The sequence below is a fragment of the Pogonomyrmex barbatus genome, unplaced genomic scaffold (genome assembly GCF_055798465.1).
Source record: "Pogonomyrmex barbatus isolate J1 unplaced genomic scaffold, ASM5579846v1 scaffold9, whole genome shotgun sequence".
Lineage (NCBI taxonomy): Eukaryota > Metazoa > Arthropoda > Insecta > Hymenoptera > Formicidae > Pogonomyrmex > Pogonomyrmex barbatus.
The window spans coordinates 8,824,876-8,844,060 of record NW_028297193.1 but is presented as its reverse complement, the minus strand read 5'-3'; the positions used below and the strand labels follow the sequence as shown (position 1 = coordinate 8,844,060).

General features: G+C 42.5%; 1 protein-coding gene across 1 annotated transcript; it reads right to left on the bottom strand.

Moving 5' to 3' along the window:
* Nucleotides 1-16,218: 16,218 nt before the first annotated feature.
* Nucleotides 16,219-18,890, bottom strand: LOC148934644 (uncharacterized). The gene has a single exon (XM_089084490.1). It carries the CDS (start codon nt 17,597-17,599, stop codon nt 16,715-16,717), a length of 885 nt encoding a protein of 294 aa, XP_088940616.1. The 5' UTR covers nt 17,600-18,890; the 3' UTR covers nt 16,219-16,714.
* Between the last annotated feature and the right edge of the window lie 295 nt (nt 18,891-19,185).

The following is a 19,185-nucleotide window of genomic DNA, read 5'->3' as shown; positions in this document are numbered from 1 at the left end:
CAAAAAGATATGCGTCGTGTATGGAGAGAATGCCGTAAGCGAAAGTGTGTGTCGGCAATGGTTTGCGAAATTTCGTTGCAGAGATTTTGATCTCCAAGATGCTCCTCGCTCTGGTCGGCCAGTCACTACTGATGTCGATCAAATCAAGGCTTTAATCGACTCCAACCGGCATTTGACGACTACAGAGATTGGACATAATCTCAACATTGATCAATCAACTGTTTCGAGACATTTACGGAAGTTTGGAATGATAAAATAAGCTTGATGTTTGGGTGCCGCACAAACTGAGCGAAAAGAATTTAATGGACCGAATTTCAGCGATTCGCTGCTTAAACGCTATCAAAACGAATTATTTTTAAAGTGGATGATTACTGACGGGACGATGAAAAATGGATTGTCTATAACAATGTCAGTCGAAAAAGATCATGGTCGAAGCGCTCAGAGGCTGCTCAGATAGTTGCAAAGGCTGAATTATATCCGAAGAAGATCATGCTCAGTATCTGGTGGGATTAGAAAGGAATCGTCTATTATGAACTGCTGCCACCCAACAAAATGATTGATTCGACCAAGTACTGCTCACAACTGGCCAAATTAAAGCGAGCAATCGATTAGAAACGGCTCGAATTGGCGAACAGAAAGGGCGTTGTGTTCCACCAGGACAACGCTAGACCACATGTTTCTCTGATGACCCGGCAAAAATTATTGCGGTTTGGATGGGATGTTTTGGTGCACCCATCGTATAGTCCGGACTTTGCATCTTCAGACTATCACTTGTTCCGGACGCTACAGAACAATTTGAATAATAAAATCTTTTTTTTTTAGTTCCCTGGATATCCTTAAAAACCACTTGGATGACTTCTTTGCTCAAAAATCTCAGGATTTCTATGAAAGAGGGATAATGAAGCTCGTGAAGAGATGGCAGAAAGTCATTGAATAGAATGGAACATATTTAGTTGATTAAAATCGCTTTTTTTGCTAAATATTTTACGTTTGAAATTTTCGCTACTCGATTTTCGCTACGAAATTATGCATAGACCCAATAGATTTTTGTAAACATCGATGTATTATTCGACTAGCCCGCTGTTTTTCTCATTAATATCTGAAATATTTTACTGAAGTATTTTTGAGATGTTAACACAACAAATGAATCACTGACAAATCAGGATTTATTGTAGCTTTAATCACTCTGATACATATATCCAGCATCCTCACATGCAAAGGCCCCACCGAAACCTGGCTGTCAATACATCTATAGATACACCAAAAATCAAGATGGCCATCTATGGCGCCATCTATCGCATAATATTACATCTTTCTTTCCCTAAGAGAAAAAAACAAAAAAAAGTTCAATGCTTCCTAAAGTCCTAGACGATCTGGTGCCCGACGAACCCTCGTCGAAGCCTAGCAAGAAGTACCTCAGCTCTAGCTGCGAGGGTTGTGGATTGTTCATCATCAGAGTGTATATGTATAAGAGGTCTATTGAGAAAAGATGTAGATTGTTCCTTACAGGGAGTATACACAGAAGGGACATCAGGGCTGGTGCTGGGTTGATTCAGGGATGATCTTTGCATGTCATCCTCACTCCCTACCATTGGAGCATCAAAAACAGGAATTGCAGGAGTAAAAGGGAAGTCGCTGTCAATTGGTGAAGAAATCTGCCGAGATATCCTGATGCGAACTTGATTCATGTGACGTGCCATCTTACCTTGTGAAGTAAGTACTTTCATCATAGCATTCCCAGAAGTCTCTGTGAGTACAAGCAATCCACTTAGAACCACAAAAAATTCCGGGTCCAAACAAGATCATCCTCCTTGGTTTTGGTATGATTTGAAGTATTATTGGCAATGTGCTCTTTAAGGAGATCAAGGCGACTGCGAAGTGGACAAACATGGCCACAGCAGGCGAAATGCTTGTCGATGTTGATGGTGTTCTTCTGTATGTAAATAAAAACTTTTCCAAGCGACAAAGGAGAGTTCCCTGTGTCTTGACTTTATGGTCTTATGGTCTTGACTGTGCGAACTGCTCGCTCAGCTATTCCGTTGGAATTAGGATGATATGGTGCTATTCTTATATGCGTTATACCATTTTTTTACCAAAAAACTTTGAAACTCTACACTAGAAGGCAGTTCCATTGTCACTTACTAAGCTGTTGGGTATACCAAAACGGAAGAACAACCCACAGAGGGCAGTTATCGTCGAAGAAGATGTCAAGGACATTGGAACAACTTCCAGCCATTCTGCATCCACAACAACCAAAAGCATTTGTCCTTCCACTGAATCCGCATTGTCTACATGAATCCGCTGCCATGGGCCATGGGGCGGGTCAAGAAAAATGCTGGGAAGGAGGCATCGATGCATTCTCTTGACATTTGATACAACTTTTGACCTTCTCCTTCAAACCCTTGTCCATGCCTGGCCACCACATTGACGAGCGAACCAGAGCTTTGATGGCAGAAATTCCAGAGTGGCCTTCATGTAGCTCATCAAGAATGAATTGGCGGAATTTTTATGGAATAAAAACTCTGGTTTCTCTAAATATCAAACCCTATTCCACATATAATTCTCCCCGCAAGGACCAATACTCACAGAGATCTGCCGACACTTTCCGAGGCCATCTATGCAAATATACTGCCTGACCTTGCGAAGTCAAGGATTGTTCGCAATTTCCGTTGCTATTTGATATGCCGTGACTGGGCTATCATTCACCAATAAGAGTACAGAATCCGCTGGCAAAGGAAGATCTATTTTCCTGACTGGTAGAGGCAGTCGGTTATAGGCATCTGCATTACTGTTCAAGACACTCTTCCTGAACTGTATTTTATACGCATAGGCAGATAAAATTAATGCCCATCGTTGTATTCGTGCTGCTGCCATGACTGATGTAGGCTTGGATTCTGCTAATAAGCTGACTAATGAACGATGATCTGTTACCAGTATGAACTTCTGTCCCAATAAATAGTTTCCGAAAATGTATCACTCTAAAAACTAGAGCCAATGTTTCTTTTTCAATGTGACTGTAGTTTTTTCCGCTTTAATAAGGGAGCGTGAGGCAAATGCAATTGGCTGGTCACCATCTGCGGTTAGGTGAGACACCAAAAACATTTGGCGTTGGTCACTTCGGATTGATCTAATACTATTGGAGTCGGAACGTGAAGATCCAGAGAAAAGACGGAATGCTTAAGGGTCCTTATCTTAAGCATGTTGACAAAACGAAAAATATACGATGTGATGCGAATTAATTTTGGTCACGATGAGAATCGAGCGAAATCCCATTTATCTTGAGCATCAATTCCAAGACTGACAAGATGAGACTTGGCTTCGAGCGAAGAATTCAGAGGAAAAATAAATCAGTTTGAGGCTATTGAGCACGGTAATTTAAGCCATTCTGGACCTTTCCACCAGTCGGGCCAGAGCAGACTTTGTACGGGAATTCCTCGCGACGCACAGTCAGCTGGATTCTCTTGAGTTGGCACGTAATGCCATTGAGAGTTCGGAACCTTAGATTGTATTTTATCGACTCGTTACGAAATGTTTTCTATTTGGATGGATGTTGTTTTATCCAAGCTAGAGCGACGGTGGAATATGTTCAACAATGACATGGAATGTCGATTAAATGAAGAGATTCTCGAACATACGAGCTAAGAGAACGGCAGCCATTAATTCCAATCGAGGAATACTTAGACTTTTCAAGGGAGCGACTCGAGATTTCGCCATTAATAAAGAAACTTGGCGATTACCTAGAAAAGAGTCGACTTTGAAATAGATCATGGCTGCATAAACAAACGTGGAAGCGTCCGAAAAATCGTACAGCTCACAGTATTGTGTGTCATGACCTTTTCCGGTCCAGCGAGGAATTTCGAGCGAATTAAGAAGAGAGAATGATAATATGCAGTCCAGTCATGAAGGATATCAGAAGGAATAGCATCATCCCAGAGAACCTTTGCATGCCATAAGCGCTGCATCAGAATCTTTGCCGTGATTATGATGGGAGTGAGCCGTCCCATTGGATCAAACAATTTCGAGATAGCTGAGAGAATTGTGCAATTGTGCAATTGAGAAATTGTGTTTGGTGGCAGCGAGTTAGACAAGGTTACATTGAATTGAAAGACATCACGAGGTGGATGCCACTTGAGTCCTAAGATTTGGAACTGATCGTCGGACTTCAAAAGTTTACTGTGAGATAGGCCATGATCACGCGAATCAATATCTTGGAGAAAATCGAGACAAACTGCTGAACCACTTTCGCGAATTGAATCCAGCGAGATTTAGTTACTTCATCAATTGATCGTGCGTTTGTTTGGTCATAGATTTATCATCTGTTCCGAAGATGCAATCGTCGATGATACATAGACGTTATACTGGAGAACAGACATTGAGCGAGCGGAAATGAGGCGCCGTCAGTTAAGACTAATTGTTTAAGAACGCAAAGAGCTAGATATGGAGCGTATGCGATTCCATATGTGACAGTGAGTAACCGATAGGCTTGAACATTTTGGGACGAATCTGATCGCCACAAAATTCTTTGGAAATCGACATCTCGTTCGACAAGAATTTGGCGGTACATTGTAACGTCGACAGTATGGACATAGCGATACTAACGCCAACGAAGAATGATAGTGGTCAGATCGGTTTGCAATCTGGGCTCAACTAAGAGATGATCATTTAATGAAAATCCGTTCGACGTGCGGCTTTAATGCATTGAACACTCGGAAACGCGTGATAGTGCTGCTATTGTGAATAACTGCATGGTGGAATGTAAATGATCTGTGAGCGAGAGGTTTCCGTATCGCTGATGGAACCATGTGATCTAAGCTTTCATATTCGGTCATGAAAGTATTGTATTTCTTTGCCACTTCGAGCTGAGTTTCGCCGTTCGAGTCGAGCAAGACATGAAAACGAAGAAGAGTGAGAATCTCCGATATTCAACGGAGAAGACATCTTGAATGGCAATCGAACTATGAATCGATCTTGCTCATTACGAGAGTGAGTTGCGAGAAAGTGATCCATTACTTTTCTTCCGGAGTAAGGAACGGTTTTTGCGGAAGTACTTTGACTTCCCAGAATCGTCGAAGCTCCTTATCGAGAGTATGCATTTCTGAGCAGGAATGCACTTGAATGGAAGAAATATGAGAGGAGCTAAGATGAGATAAGACAGGACCTGAGACTATCCAACCGAAAATTTTGTGTTACAGGTTTAGAGAGAGAACGCGATTGTAAACCGGGAAGCAAGACATTTCCATACAAGTCGGCTCCGACTATAATTTCAATCGGAGAGGATCTTGTGGGATTAGGATCCGCTAGGTCGAGATCGCGAAGATGTGAAAATGAAGAAAGATCGACGTCATGTCGCGGCGCGTATTTGGTTAATGACTTGAGAATGATTGCGTTGATAGAATATGCCGGCCCATTACCCGAAGAAACTTGTATATCAGCACTGTATCGAGCTGACGTCGCGATGTCTCCGATTCCGGAAATGACTGAGATTCGCTCGCGCTTCAAACAATCGTGTTGTGCGAAATTTTCACTAATCAAGGTGGCTATTGAACTTTGATCTAAGAGGGCTCGCACTGTCGAATAGCGACTTATCGCAGAGCCCATCTGAATCCACGTGGTTGCTAAAAGAATTTGAGAATTTGACTTGATTTATTTTCGGCAGTAAATTTGAAACGATAGAATGAGCTTCGTTCGAAATTGATATAGTTGGGTGAGATGGGCTCTCGACGGATGCTGATTGAGCCGACGATTCGTGCAACAGTATACGTATGATGCTTCTGTTGACAATGACGACACGAGAATTTACTCGTACATTTCGATTTCATATGTTTCGCGCTAAGACAATTGAAGCAATGATGAAATTCCTTTACAAAGTCGCGGCGCTGAGCTACTGTTTTGCTTTTGAATTTAGAACACGCGGATAAGAAATGATTCTGTTGACATATGGGACACTGAGCATGAGTCGTGTTCGCTGCATGACTTTGAATGAACATTTTCTTTGTTTTCTTCTCGCTAACCAAAGATTCGGGAAATATGTTTTCTGATGCGCGAATGCGAGCCGCGAGAAATGAATCTAACTGCTTGTAAGATAGATACTCAGTTTCATATCCGAGATGAAGTTCCCATGCTTTTCGCATGTGAAATTCTATGTGCGGAATTGAGACGCCGTTCGCTGGAACGACCCTCCACTAAGGATCCGATGGGTGATCGAGAATGATAAGAATTCTTGAGACAAATCACATTAATTTAATAATAAATAATAAAATAATAAGTCAGTTGTTGTCAGTGAAACAGAATATAGAGTCTGACGGTGGCGTACACGTTGATAAAATAGAACAAATTTCGCTAGGCAGATTGCACGCACAGGATTGAATAGTTCGCACGAATTGCGTGGTCATATGATTGGAGAATGTCCGCAGCGTGATAAGAGAATAGCCGCAAATTCTTTCGCCTTGATCAAACTTAGCGAATGATGAACGACGTGCTGCAGTCAAGCTGAGATACGCGCACTTGTCACTGAGAATTCGCTCTTTGAGAATGCTCGTAGTAAATACTTTTGTCGAGTTCGAGGCATTAGAATCTCGATGTGATGAGAGAGAATGTGAATTAAGAATTCGCCACGATTCAAAATGCTTCGCCGAAAAGTCTCTCGCAATTTATTTTATGTAACTGTTACGTCCGGCGGACTTCACTTTTTCTCTTTCGGAAAAAGATAACGGCTGCTAATCAGAAAACGAAGCGCCTCGAACAATCTAGAAAAACCCTAAATAAATACACAAAAATTCCTCTCGAGATACGTCTTACTATCAAAAAATAATTCTTGCGATAGACAGCTTTGTCGGCACCGAAAAATTTATAACATATCAATAAAAATCAAAAATATTAACAAAATTAAATTCTTAAAGGATAAGAAACACGTCGGATCGTTTGAGGCTGACACTCCCCAAATTGGTGGGGAAACTAAAGAAACGCCAATCAAGAAGAAGCGATTAGCGGCCATTGGCAGACACACCAATGAATGATTGAGGGTGTGGAATAGCGAGTGAAATTTTCACTAACTAATTCCACCATTTGCTAAGAAACTCCGAAACATAAAAATAACCACAATTCACAGAACACCGCTTCCCTCCTTCCTCTATACTCGCAATTTTTCTAAACTATCATTCGACAAACCAACACAGAAATCTATCACGCCCTCAGATATTCCCATCCTTCGGAATCCTTTATAAACCGTGACTTGGAGCGGACTTCTCTCTTCTCTCTGCTCTTCGCTCCACGCCTTGATGGACGGGATCATTCGAGATTGTCGCCAAATTTTTCTCAGTTAGAATCTGTGCGCGATACTTTCATTTTCGTGTGATTCGATCCACGATCCAGCCCAGGCACCATACCTCTCATCTATCACCAGCGCCCGCCACAACAAAAGTAAATCCATCTTTATCACTCTTTTCCGCGGTAGACTGGCTGTTTGGTTCGCGATCTTGACTTAATTGTTTCCTTAAAACACTTCAACATTCCAAACTGGCAATTGACTCCGATTGACTCGGTGAAGCTGCCTTCCCCGATTCTTCAATATTCCGACTTGGCAAGCCGCCGATTGATTCGGTGAAGCTACATTATCACGATTCCTCAATTTCTTTTTTTTTTACCACTCTCACTTCACACTCTCTCTCATCTAATTCTTATTTACATAGTGAACCAAACGAAGCCATCCCAAACAAACAAACGAAGCTGGCATTGCGACACCGTCGGGAGAAGCTAAACAAATGGATTCGTCGCGAAACCAGACACGCTGAGGAACTCGCGGAGCGGTTAATCGAAATATAAACCGAGATTCTCTAACATCTCTTTGCAAGAATACGCCACTGCCTTCCGCTCCGCGGCAGATTTCGAGAAACAATGCACTCCAGAGAACTTCGACGTAGAGAAGTTCTACGATCTCGTCCGCCAATTTCCCCGCTCTCTCACCCATCCACCATCGGGAGCTTTTTACATTAAAAGAAAATTTAAACCCGACAACCAGTTTTGGGGTCAAATCTCAAAACACCAAGTTCACGATATTATCCCAATGTACATTTCCCGTGACCCTCTTCTCTACTTTGTTCCTGTGAAAGCTTTCCGTAGTGCTCACCCTAATCGCCACACCTGCATCCCGATCCCGTTGACATGCTCGCAATAAACAACTTTTTGCCCCAATTAGAACAATTGGGAATATAGATATCGGATTTTTTTTTATTTATATAAGTTGTAACGAAAGGTTGTACCGAATTTTTCTATTATTTCAAGTTCTATGTATGAAAATTTTGTAAACAAAATTTTCCATATTCAAATGTACACTCTAACATTTACGCTATTTCGTAGGATCGTAGAATTAAGATGTTGTATTTGTTACGTCCGAGGTTCTGGAGGAAAGATAATACCTTCCGTCAGGAGGAGGAGAACTCGGGTGGACGCACGGAACCTTTTCTGTTCTCATAGACCGACGTCATGAAGTCGATCCGCGAGTCGAACGCGCGTTAAGGGGACAGGAATCGGTTCAGCGTCGGTGACGTTATAACCCTTACCTGTGCCAGCGCTATCGATGGTCCGTTTTTTGGTCAGAGAACTGAATCTCTTTTACCAGGGATGGACCTCGTGCGATCCTCAGGAAGCCGTGAATAGTTCGGGGTCAAGTTTTAGGGTAAATAAATCGAGACGGAATTCGTGTCCGGTTTCGCGACGAATCCGTTTATTTAACTTCTCCCGACGGTGTCGCAATGCCCGTTTCGTTGGGTTGTTCGGGATGGCTTTCGTTTGGTTCACTATGTAAATAAGAATTAGATGAGAGAGAGTGGTAAAAAAAAAAAAGAAATTGAGGAATCGTGATAATGCAGCTTCACCGAATCAATCCGCGGCTTGTCAGGTTGGAATGTTGTGGAATCGGGGGAGGCAGCTTCACCGAGTTAATCGGTGGCTTGCCAAGTCGGAGTGTGGAGAAATCGGGGAAGGCAGCTTCACCGAGTTAATCGGTGGCTTGCCAATTTGGAATGTTAGAGTTTTAAGGAAACAAATGTCGAGATCGCGAACCAAACAGCCAGTCTACCGCGGGAAAGAGTGATAAAAATGGACATACTTTTGTTGTGGCGGGCGCTGGTGATGGACGAGAAGTGTGGTAGCTAGGCTGAATCGTGGATCGAATCACACGAAAATGAAAGAATCGCGCACAGATTCTAACTGAGAAAAAGATTTTTCGACAACCTCGGATGGTCCCGTCGGGGTGAAGGCGTGGAGCAATGAGAAGCGAGAAGAGAGCGATCCGCTCCAAGTCGCGGTTTTTAAAGGGTTCCGAAGGGAATGTCTAAGGGCATGATGGATTTCCGCGTTGGCTTGTCGAATGATAGTTTAGAAAAATTGTGAGTATAGAGGAAGGAGGGGAGCGGTGTTCTGTGAATTAGAGTTGTTTTTATATTTCCAGATTTCTTAGCGAATGATGGAATTAGTTAGTGAAAATTTTCCCGCCATTCCACACCTTCAATCATTCATTGGCCAACAACAGCCGCTAATCGTTTCTTTTTGATTGGCGTTTCCCTTAGTTTCCCCACCAATTTGGGGAGTGTCACCCTCGAACGATCCGACGCGTTTCTTATCCGTTAGGAATTTTCTTTTGTTAATATTTTTTATTTTTATTGGTATGTTATAAACTTGTCGGTGCCGACAAAGCTGTCTATCGCAAGGATTATTCTTTTTTTTGATAGTGAGACGTATCTCGAGAGGAATTTTTGTGTATTTATTTAAGGTTTCTTTAGATCGTTCGAAGCGCTTCATTTTCTGATTAACAGCCGTTATCTTTTTCCAAAAGAGAAGAATTCGTGAAATCCCGGACGTAACATATTTCCTCTTTTTTTTTTTATTAAATCGTAGTTAACCCGAATTCCGTCTCTATTTATTTACTAAAAAAAAACTTGATCTCGAACCGTTCACGGCTCTCTGAAGATCGCACGAAGTCCATCCTTGATTAAAGAGATTCGGTTCTCTGACCTAAAACGGACCACCGATCGCGCTGGCGCATAAGGATTACAACGTCACCGACGCTGACCCGGTTCTTATTCCCTTAGGGAGCGTTCGATTCGCGGATCGACCCCACGACGTTGATCTGTGAGAGCAACAGTTCCATGCATTCATCCAAGTTCTCTTCCTCCTGACCGAAGGTATTATCTCTCCTCTAGAACCTCGGACGTAACATAACATTATTACGAGACGAGTGATATGACAAGTCTAACTTACGACACGAGCTGAACTTACGAGTACAACAAGAGCGATAGAGAACGACAAGAGCACAGACTTGACGACACAAGCATGGTATACTTTCCAGTAGCAAAGATTATGATCGATTCTCGGAGAATTTTGGATAATGAGGATTTTTCAAGAAACTTGCGGAATCATCCGATCAATTTCGTCTTATCAGCGATTGACACGACGAATCATGTGATTTTCGGCCAATCGATAGCACACACATACGTTTCGTCGATTGTGAAACAACGCCGTCCTTGAAAGGTGGCTGATAAGCATAATTACTTCCGTGTGATACTAGGTATCGACGGACTACCTGGCTCTATTGATTGGATAATTTAGGGCAATCGATCGCCGCGGATCGTCACGTGCGCTTGTCGTGTTCCGCGTTTAGCTTTCAGGCGCGATTTACTTCTAGCAATTTCGAACAAACTTTAATAGAGTTTTAATTTGAAAAAGAACATCGCGATAAGAGTGTTTCAATGCAGTTACTCAAAATGATAATAATGTCCTGGTGCAACAATATCTACATTAACTTTCTTGGGAGTTCCTAGTAAAGTACGAGCATTTTTAGGCAATTCTGGATATTTAGGTTTTATGATATATTAATTCATTTAACGCGACATAAGTTATATTATTAGGTGTACAAAAAAGTTCTGAGCTTTAGACTTCATACAACCGAAATAACAATTTAAATTTTATATATCTTCCCGCCCTTTTGCGTTGACATTTGGCCTTCTAAAATGCCATACGGTTTGGCGTTTGATGCACATAACCTCAAAAATCAGTAGTGTTCACGATGGCAATAACAAAAGAGCATATTCGATTTTCCATCCATTTCGCGTTTCATCTGAAGAAAAATGCTGTTAAAGCCACTGCAATGATTTGTGCTGCATATGGAGAGAACGCTGTAAGTCATATTACATGTAAAAGATGGTATCAAAAATTTCGCCAAGATTTCAGTCTTGAAGATGAAACGCGTGCTGGACGCTCTCAAAAGATTAAAACGGACGAACTGCAAGCACTGCTGGATATAAACACTGCGCAAACTGACAAGGAGCTTGCAGAACAGCTTGGCGTTATGCAGCAAACCATTTCCGCATGTTTACATACGATGGGAAAGGTTCAGAAGAAAGGCAGATAGATTCCGCATGAATTGTCCGAAGACAACAAATATCGTCGGCGTGACACTGCACTCACTTTGCTTTCAAAGTTCTGGAAAAAAGATTTTCTGCACAAAATCATTACAGGCGATGAAAAGTGGATTCTTTATCATAACCCTAAACGTAGAAAATCATGGGTTGACCCTGGTCAACCTTCGACATCGACGCCAAAGCCCAATATCCACGCCAAGAAGGTTTTGCTTTGTATCTGGTGGGATTGGAACGTGTTTTATTACGAGTTGTTACAACCGGGTGAAACAATCACGGCAGACCGCTACCAACAACAATTGACCAATTTGAGCGATGGATTAGAAGAAAAGAGGCCATTTACTGGCCAAGGACGTCGTAAAGTGATCTTGCTTCATGACAATGCTCGACCACATGTTGTGAAAGCGACTCAGGACCATATCTTTGCGTTAGGCTGGGAACTTCTCCCACACGAGGCATATAGCCCAGACATGGCGCCTTCCGATTATTACCTATTCCGGTCGCTGCAGCATCATTTGGCTGATACACATTTTGTGAGATTTGAAGAGATACGAAAATGCATTGATGACTTTATCGCTTCGAAGTTGGTGAGCTTCTATAGTCAAGGAATTCGCAAGTTACCCGAAAGATGGCAAAAGATCGTTAATGAAATATTTCGCTGATTAATATTTTTTTGTTTGTTTTTGAATAAAAATTGAATTTTACAAAAAAAAGCTCAGAACTTTTTTGTACACCTAATATTTTTAATTGCCCATACTTGCAGCGAAAACAAAGAAGTTGGAGAATCATCAATGATATTTGTAGATCTACAATTATTTATATAATTTATATATTCTATATGATCATTGGAATCACTGTCTGAAGTATAATTTCTTACATCTTAGTAGTATGTGGGCTGCTATGGGGCGTCAAAACAAACCCCCACCACTTTCCCACTGACGCCAGGGGCGTGACCTCCAGCTGTCAAGATAAGGCCTCCACGTAGAAATGGAGGGCGTTCTGATTGGATTCTCCCATAGTTGCCCGGCATGTGATTGGATGCTCCCAAAGCTGCCCAGGGTGTGATTGGTTGTCGAAATGCTAGACGAAAAGATAGGGGAGGGGATGAAAGTGTCTGGGTCCGTTTGGGTCCGATAAAATGGCGTGTGCAAAGATGGCGGACACCTGAGGAGAATTTGTTCCGGAATCTGATCGGGGGTGCGATAAAATGGCGACAAGAAGGATGCCGGGGTGTTGAAAGGAGATAAACCTGACTAGCGAAGAATGGAATGCGATGGGAAAACAGGAACGGACAAGTTCGCTTTAGATGTTTTAACGACCTCAGGGTTATACGAAGCTCTTATCCTATGACAAACGCAATGTCTGCAAAATGTTTTAGATATTTTTAGCTTGAAGTAATGTAGCTAGGATTAATTTTAGGTTGGTGGGAAAATAAGAGGGCTGGAATTTAAGTTACAAAATCATTAAGTTTATTATTATTATTATTATGTAATACATCATTGTACATATCATTTCATAATAGTGTTGTTTAATATTTACTTATTCTTAAAAGTACAAGTTTGTATATGGCAGCACGTTATATGAGATTTATCGCATTTACTTTTTCCATGAAGAAAGATTTTACGAAATAATTGTACAATTAATCTATCATTATCTTCGTAATCCTCGCTGAATGTTTCGAGAAATTGTTTAAGATTATAACCGCGGGACAAATAATAAAGAAATACGCAGCAATATTACACAAGTTTGAGAAAATGTGCCCTGTAGACGCGTGATGTTCCATCTATGCGTAGTAGAGTTTCGTTGAAGTCGCAGATTGAATCTGGAATCCAAGGGAGGTAGTCGTAGCTATCGAAATAAGTGCCTTCTGCTTGTCTATGTAGAAGGCGACCCAGTGTTGTCCAGGGCGATCGTGATTATCGGTGTTCGCGACGATGGCCGTCGACTTCGTCCACACCATCGGGATTCTGTCGGCAGGATACACACCCGCATGTCCGACACTGAGATGACGCAGCGCCCGTAAGATTTCGAGCGAATTCATCTCTCGCAGAAAGGGAAGACGATTCAGTTATTTCCCCTCTCTCTCTGGTGTCGCTATATTTTTATCCTCTTGCTTGGATTTTACGGTAGAAGTCTCCTTTTTTTCATGTGCGAGTTTCGATAGCTCTTCTTTCTCCGCTTTCATTTGTTCGCACTCCGCTTGTTCTGTTTCCAAGCTCTTATTTCTCCACCTAAGGAGATTCGGAAAATTTCGTTTTATCGTAAAAACTCCGCTTTCTGTATCGGAGTCATTGAAGCTTTGATCGGTAAAAGAATCATCGTTGCTCGAGTTACAGCTGCTGTTGCTGCATTCTTGCGATTGCATCCAGTATCTCAGTTTGCACGCGTTGCGCAACGCGCAACGAAATTTGTTAGAATTTCGATGAAATCCGTGATGACCGCAGCGTAATTCATGCTCCTCGTCTTCCGCTAGGTTTTTGAATGCGGGAGAGATTCCTTCTAGATTATATACGTTTCTGCCGAGCGTCTTTTGCAAATAAAGTACTTTTTCACGGCTTCTGCTATATGTAACGTACCTAAATAAGATAACGGGAGGGTGTGCGTCACGGCGGGGCCCGATCACGAACCAGTCGTGAAAACTCGTAATTATTTTGCGAAAAAATACCACCTCAGCCAGGAATCGAACCTGGATCTCCTGCTTACCGGGCAGGCATCTTATCCTTTCGACTACCGAGGCATGTGATGATATTTATCGCAAATAATGTGTTTAGAATAACACGTCAACAATACAATGATACACACACATATATATATATATATATAATACAATATACATATATACATGAATTCTTTCGAATCCCCACGACCGGTACTCCAAAGAGATGATGGCCCTATTCTCTCGATGGATGCCGTGCAATTTCACGTAGTTCCACCGTGAAATGCTCGGAATCGGCTGTTCCGTCAATCCATTCAATACCGTGGAAGTTTTGCGAAAGCCAGTTGTTTTCTTTTTTCGATTTTTCGGATAATTCGGTGAACGGATACGGTGGTAGCACAATCCAATGATCTACGAAAGCTTCGTTAACCCCGACGAGCGCAACTTCCTTCGATATAAACTTTCGTGTAATATCTTTCCCTCGATGTCACGGAAACCTTGTATATCGACGATTATATCCATGATGTAGAATATGCTTTTTTTCCGAAGCGGCGTAGTTCATGTGTCGAGTAAAACTGAAGCTGTTTTCCGTTGTAGTTCGAGTAAATATAAGGAGTGACCACAGTGGAGGGATGAGGTTTCCCACCATTGGCTTTATCTGCTAAAATCTACAATGACTTGACGCGAAGAGTCGATTTCCATCACGTTTTCGAACTCTGCGTAAAGGATACAATTAATCGTTGTTGTAATCGCCTTTTCGAATCGTACCTCTAATCGTAAACTTCCATGTCTGACAAGATTCCAATGTCCTGCGCAATTTGCCGATAGATCGGAAGTGAGATCGAAAGCGAAAAGCGTGAATCCATCGGCATAATCTTCTCTGCTTATGAAATTCCCCTCGTTTAGAAAATGGATGCCAGTTCCCGAGAAGAGGATGTTATAAGCCTCGATGTAGAGCGACTCGTCTTTTGAAAAATTTAGTTGCAGCGGTCTGCTCGGAATTTACATGCCATCGGCATATAACGAGAAGAAATTTATGCCGTAATTTTTGAAATTAAATGGATTTAGCTTTCTATCGCTGTTAAACGCTTTGTTATCGACAAATCCGACTATTACGCGTTTTGGAAGCTGGCCGAGTATCGCGTTATCAATCGATCCTCCTACCACTCCTGCGTGAATCGTGAACGTTTTAACTTCGACTCGTGTCAGAGGATACTTGGCGGTTGTTTTACTCAACATTCTCGCATGATCGAGTAACACTCCGGGGCTTATTTTTGCTCTTCTTATGAGCAAACTAGCATCTAGAATACGTATTTTCGACGTTGAGTCGGCTTCCATGAGACAAAACGCATCTCTCGAGCGAACGAGTCTCATTCTAACCTCTACCCCATTAATTAAAAATTTATCCTGATTAAAGACATCGCAATGAAGATGGCCTATTAGATCCAGCGAACGATCTCCTTGGACGTATCGGGCGCGTCTTACGAGAGCTTGATTTGGGGTTCCCGATTCTAATAGCGCATCCATATGACCGGGCTCGTCCGTGTCCCAGAGAGAAGAAGTCAGATGGGAAGTTTTTGCCGGTGAAGAATAATTTAACAATGCTTCGATGTACGCGCGGTACGCGTAGGCGTTGTTCGGGGGTGATACGAGTTTTTGATTGAAGTACACATCGATCTGGTTGAACATCGAATGTAGTAGATGATTTACAGGGCCTACTTTGTTTCCTCCTGCCGCTGTTCCAGGGCCGGGTAAACTTTCCACTCGTACGCGAAGGCTTAGGATGGTATGCGTGAGATCTAGATAATCTTCTCCGTGTCCGGATACGACGAATTCTATAGGTGCGTCGTCTGCGAGCGAAGTTACCGGTTTGTAATAAATCCATTGTGAACTCTCGATACTCGTTTGAGTAGGTGGTAAACTGAAAAGATCGAGCTCACTCTTTAAACACTCGCTCGAGTGAGTATGGAGAAAAGACATATTTCTCAAACTTACGATTCACACTCGCGTCAGTTAAGCGGATATATCGGATACGGTGCGCTTTTTCCCGCTATTTCGTCGATGTTTCGTCCGTTTTTTAGTTTTTTTCGCCGCTGCTTTCCTTTTCGATGATTTTTTATTCGGTTTTTTCACACCGATTTTCGTCGATTTCTTTTTTTTGCTGACTCGTCTACGTTTACGAACAGGGCTTCTCCCGGATTTACCGGTGCGTGCGTCGTGCCCTCCAAAGGGAAACTGAGCCACGCGCATTTTTGCGGATGTTTTATATCCCGATCCCTTCATTAATTCGCTTATATTTTCTCTGGCTTTTCTCTTGAGATTTCTACCCGATTTCTTGAGTCGCGTTTTGAGAGCTTCCTTGAACGGAGTATTGTTTTCAACATCCTCTATCACACCAATTCCGGCGCGTAAAGCTTCTTTCCCGAGTGCACGTATTCCCCTGCTTAGATAAGGAAGTGCCCTTCTAAATAATCCTCCGAGGAAACTCCCGATTCCGTGGCCACGTTGATAGGGTGAACCGACGAAAATTCGCGGAATTCCTCCTCCCCTACCTCCACCGTTCTGCCTTTCGTAATACTCGTCGTATTCCATAGGGTGATTAGTTTTTTCTCAAAGCTCCGAGACTTTCCAGCGCAAATGATAATTAACGGACACGTCTAAAGTGTAATGTCGCTATCAGCGTTCCGGATTCGAATGGTATTTTTTCTCCACGATGATCTTTTATATCTATTTCAATTTTACGGAATTTCGTTTGACGCAATGGAGTATATTGCAGAGTGGGGAAATATTTTACCAGATTCGTCCCGTACGTGTAATTACAGCCGGGTGTATCGATTGAAACGATTCGAAGAAGCGGACTCCGCGTATCGCCGGTTATGTAAGGCTCGCAAATGTCGCAATAAACGTACATTTTATCAGAGATACCATGCCATAGGCTACAGGGTTCTACAGTCCAGAAAGATACTGTGCGTCCAACACCGATGGTATAACCGAGTTTCAAAAACGGTGTTAATTCGCTGAAATCAGGTAATTTGTGACGGTAAATTGTGCCGGTATCATTGGTGTTGATCTTCAATATTTGAAAAATATTAGCCGGCAGATTTATATAATGAACGAGAGTACAGTTGTCGTCACATTCGATGCTTATACAGATATTACCACCTGAGCCTTTTTGTAGTTCGAAAGTAAAATGCGAATCGGCGCGTCTGCACTTTTTAGTAATCGCGTAGATAAGTTCCTCTGTATTTTCATAAACCCCTGCTTGTAAGTGCAATTCTTTCACCGTAAACTTATCAGCATTTTTCTCATCATTTTCGTTCTTCAAATCGACAAATCTAACCTTATTATCTCCTCGACGTACGTGGAAGAGACTGGAGGGAAATTGAATCTCGCTAAGCGCGACTTCCCATTCTCCGAATAAATGTACACTATGGGATAATTGTGTGGTGAAAGAAGAGGTTGTATTTCCCGGAAAATACTTCTTACTGCTATCGCTCGGAAGAACCATGAAAAATTGCTCCTCCTCCATCTTGGAGAAAAGTTAAACTCGAAGCGGGGATCCAACTGTCGAATTTGTTGGGATATCCTTGCCAGTTAATTAGCACCTGTTTATTAGCACCGCGTCCTTTGCTCTTTATCACGCGCTCGACGATAAACTCTTCTTCCGCTAAGTTTTTATTGACCCATGCTAATTCTTGTTCATAAAAAATCCCATCGATGTGTTCACCCAATAAATCGCACAATTCGTACACGCGGAGTTTTCGCCAATGGAGGACGCGACAAACTCGAAATATTTCCTCGCTCCACCGCGCTTCGTATCCTTTCTCGAAAGTGGCTTTCGCTCTACTGACGCGTACGAGATCGTTAACATCGAATTTAGCCTTTTGTTCTACTACTTTCGACGCCCCCTTCTCTCTCTCGCCTCTACATCGCTCCATATTTTCACGTGCGATGCAGTCATTTTCTCTCGTAACGGTCGTCGGTTGCATCCTGATGGACGAATGACGGGTGTAATTGTAAGCGCGCACGATATCTTGCAACACATCGATGTAACGCCGTGTGTTTTTATGCGTAAAATAGCGCCACATTCGCTCCTTCAACGTTCTATTGAAGCGTTCAACGACAGCGGCTTTGATATCTGGATTGCGAGCTACGCGATAACGTATGCCTCTTTCTTTCAGAAAATCTTGCAGCGGGCGTGCGATAAATTCTTTACCCTTGTCGGTTTGTAAGTACACGGGCGCTCGTCCATCGCTTCTCGAGAGAATGTTTTGGAAGCCTCTTGTCACGCAATTACTCGTTTTATCCCGCAGCGGTTCCACCCAGACGAATTTGCTAAGTACGTCGATAATCACGAGCAGATAAGAAAATCCGTCGTTATAACTCTTGAGACTACGGAGTTCGATCAAATCGGCCTCCCACAGATCGTCGATATTCGTCACGTTGTAACGTAATCGTGGAAATTTTCGCCTCGAGAGGCGGTGCAGTGTGTACGCGTCTTGCGATTCGAGCCAGCGAGCTACTTCTTTACGAGAGAAATTTGGTTTAGCGGCATGCGCCAAGTTATCCGTTGCCGAATACCCCGCATAGTGCGCTGGATCGTAATACAAATTTTCAAGCCTGGTCATTTCAATTCACTCCAATCGAGTAAGCGTCTCTTTCTTGCCTGTCGAGAATCTTTCATGAAGGGTTATAGGAATAACGTTTTTAAACGAAAACGCGGCGAAAGAAACAACGCGCACTTCGCTCGCTCTACTTCTTCGGTCTTGCGTTTTTTCCCTTTCTCATGCGTCGTACCCTCCTCGTCCCCGTCGTCGTCGTGGTCGTCGTCATCGTCGTCGTTGAAAGTTTTCTTGGTATTTTCGGGGTGGAACTCGCTCGTGGTGGTGATAATATCTTGACAAATATGGTTGCTAACAATTCCTTATTTCTTACGAGTACAGCCGGGGTGTTCGTCGTACGCAATAATCGTGCAAACTGACCTCTTCCTATTGCTTTCACGGTTTTTCTTTCGCGCATCGTATCGTTTATCAGTTCCGTGATATTCGAATCTTTTATACGAATCTCTTACCCTCGATAGTCACGATTCCTTCTTCGTTCCAAGTAATTCTCGCG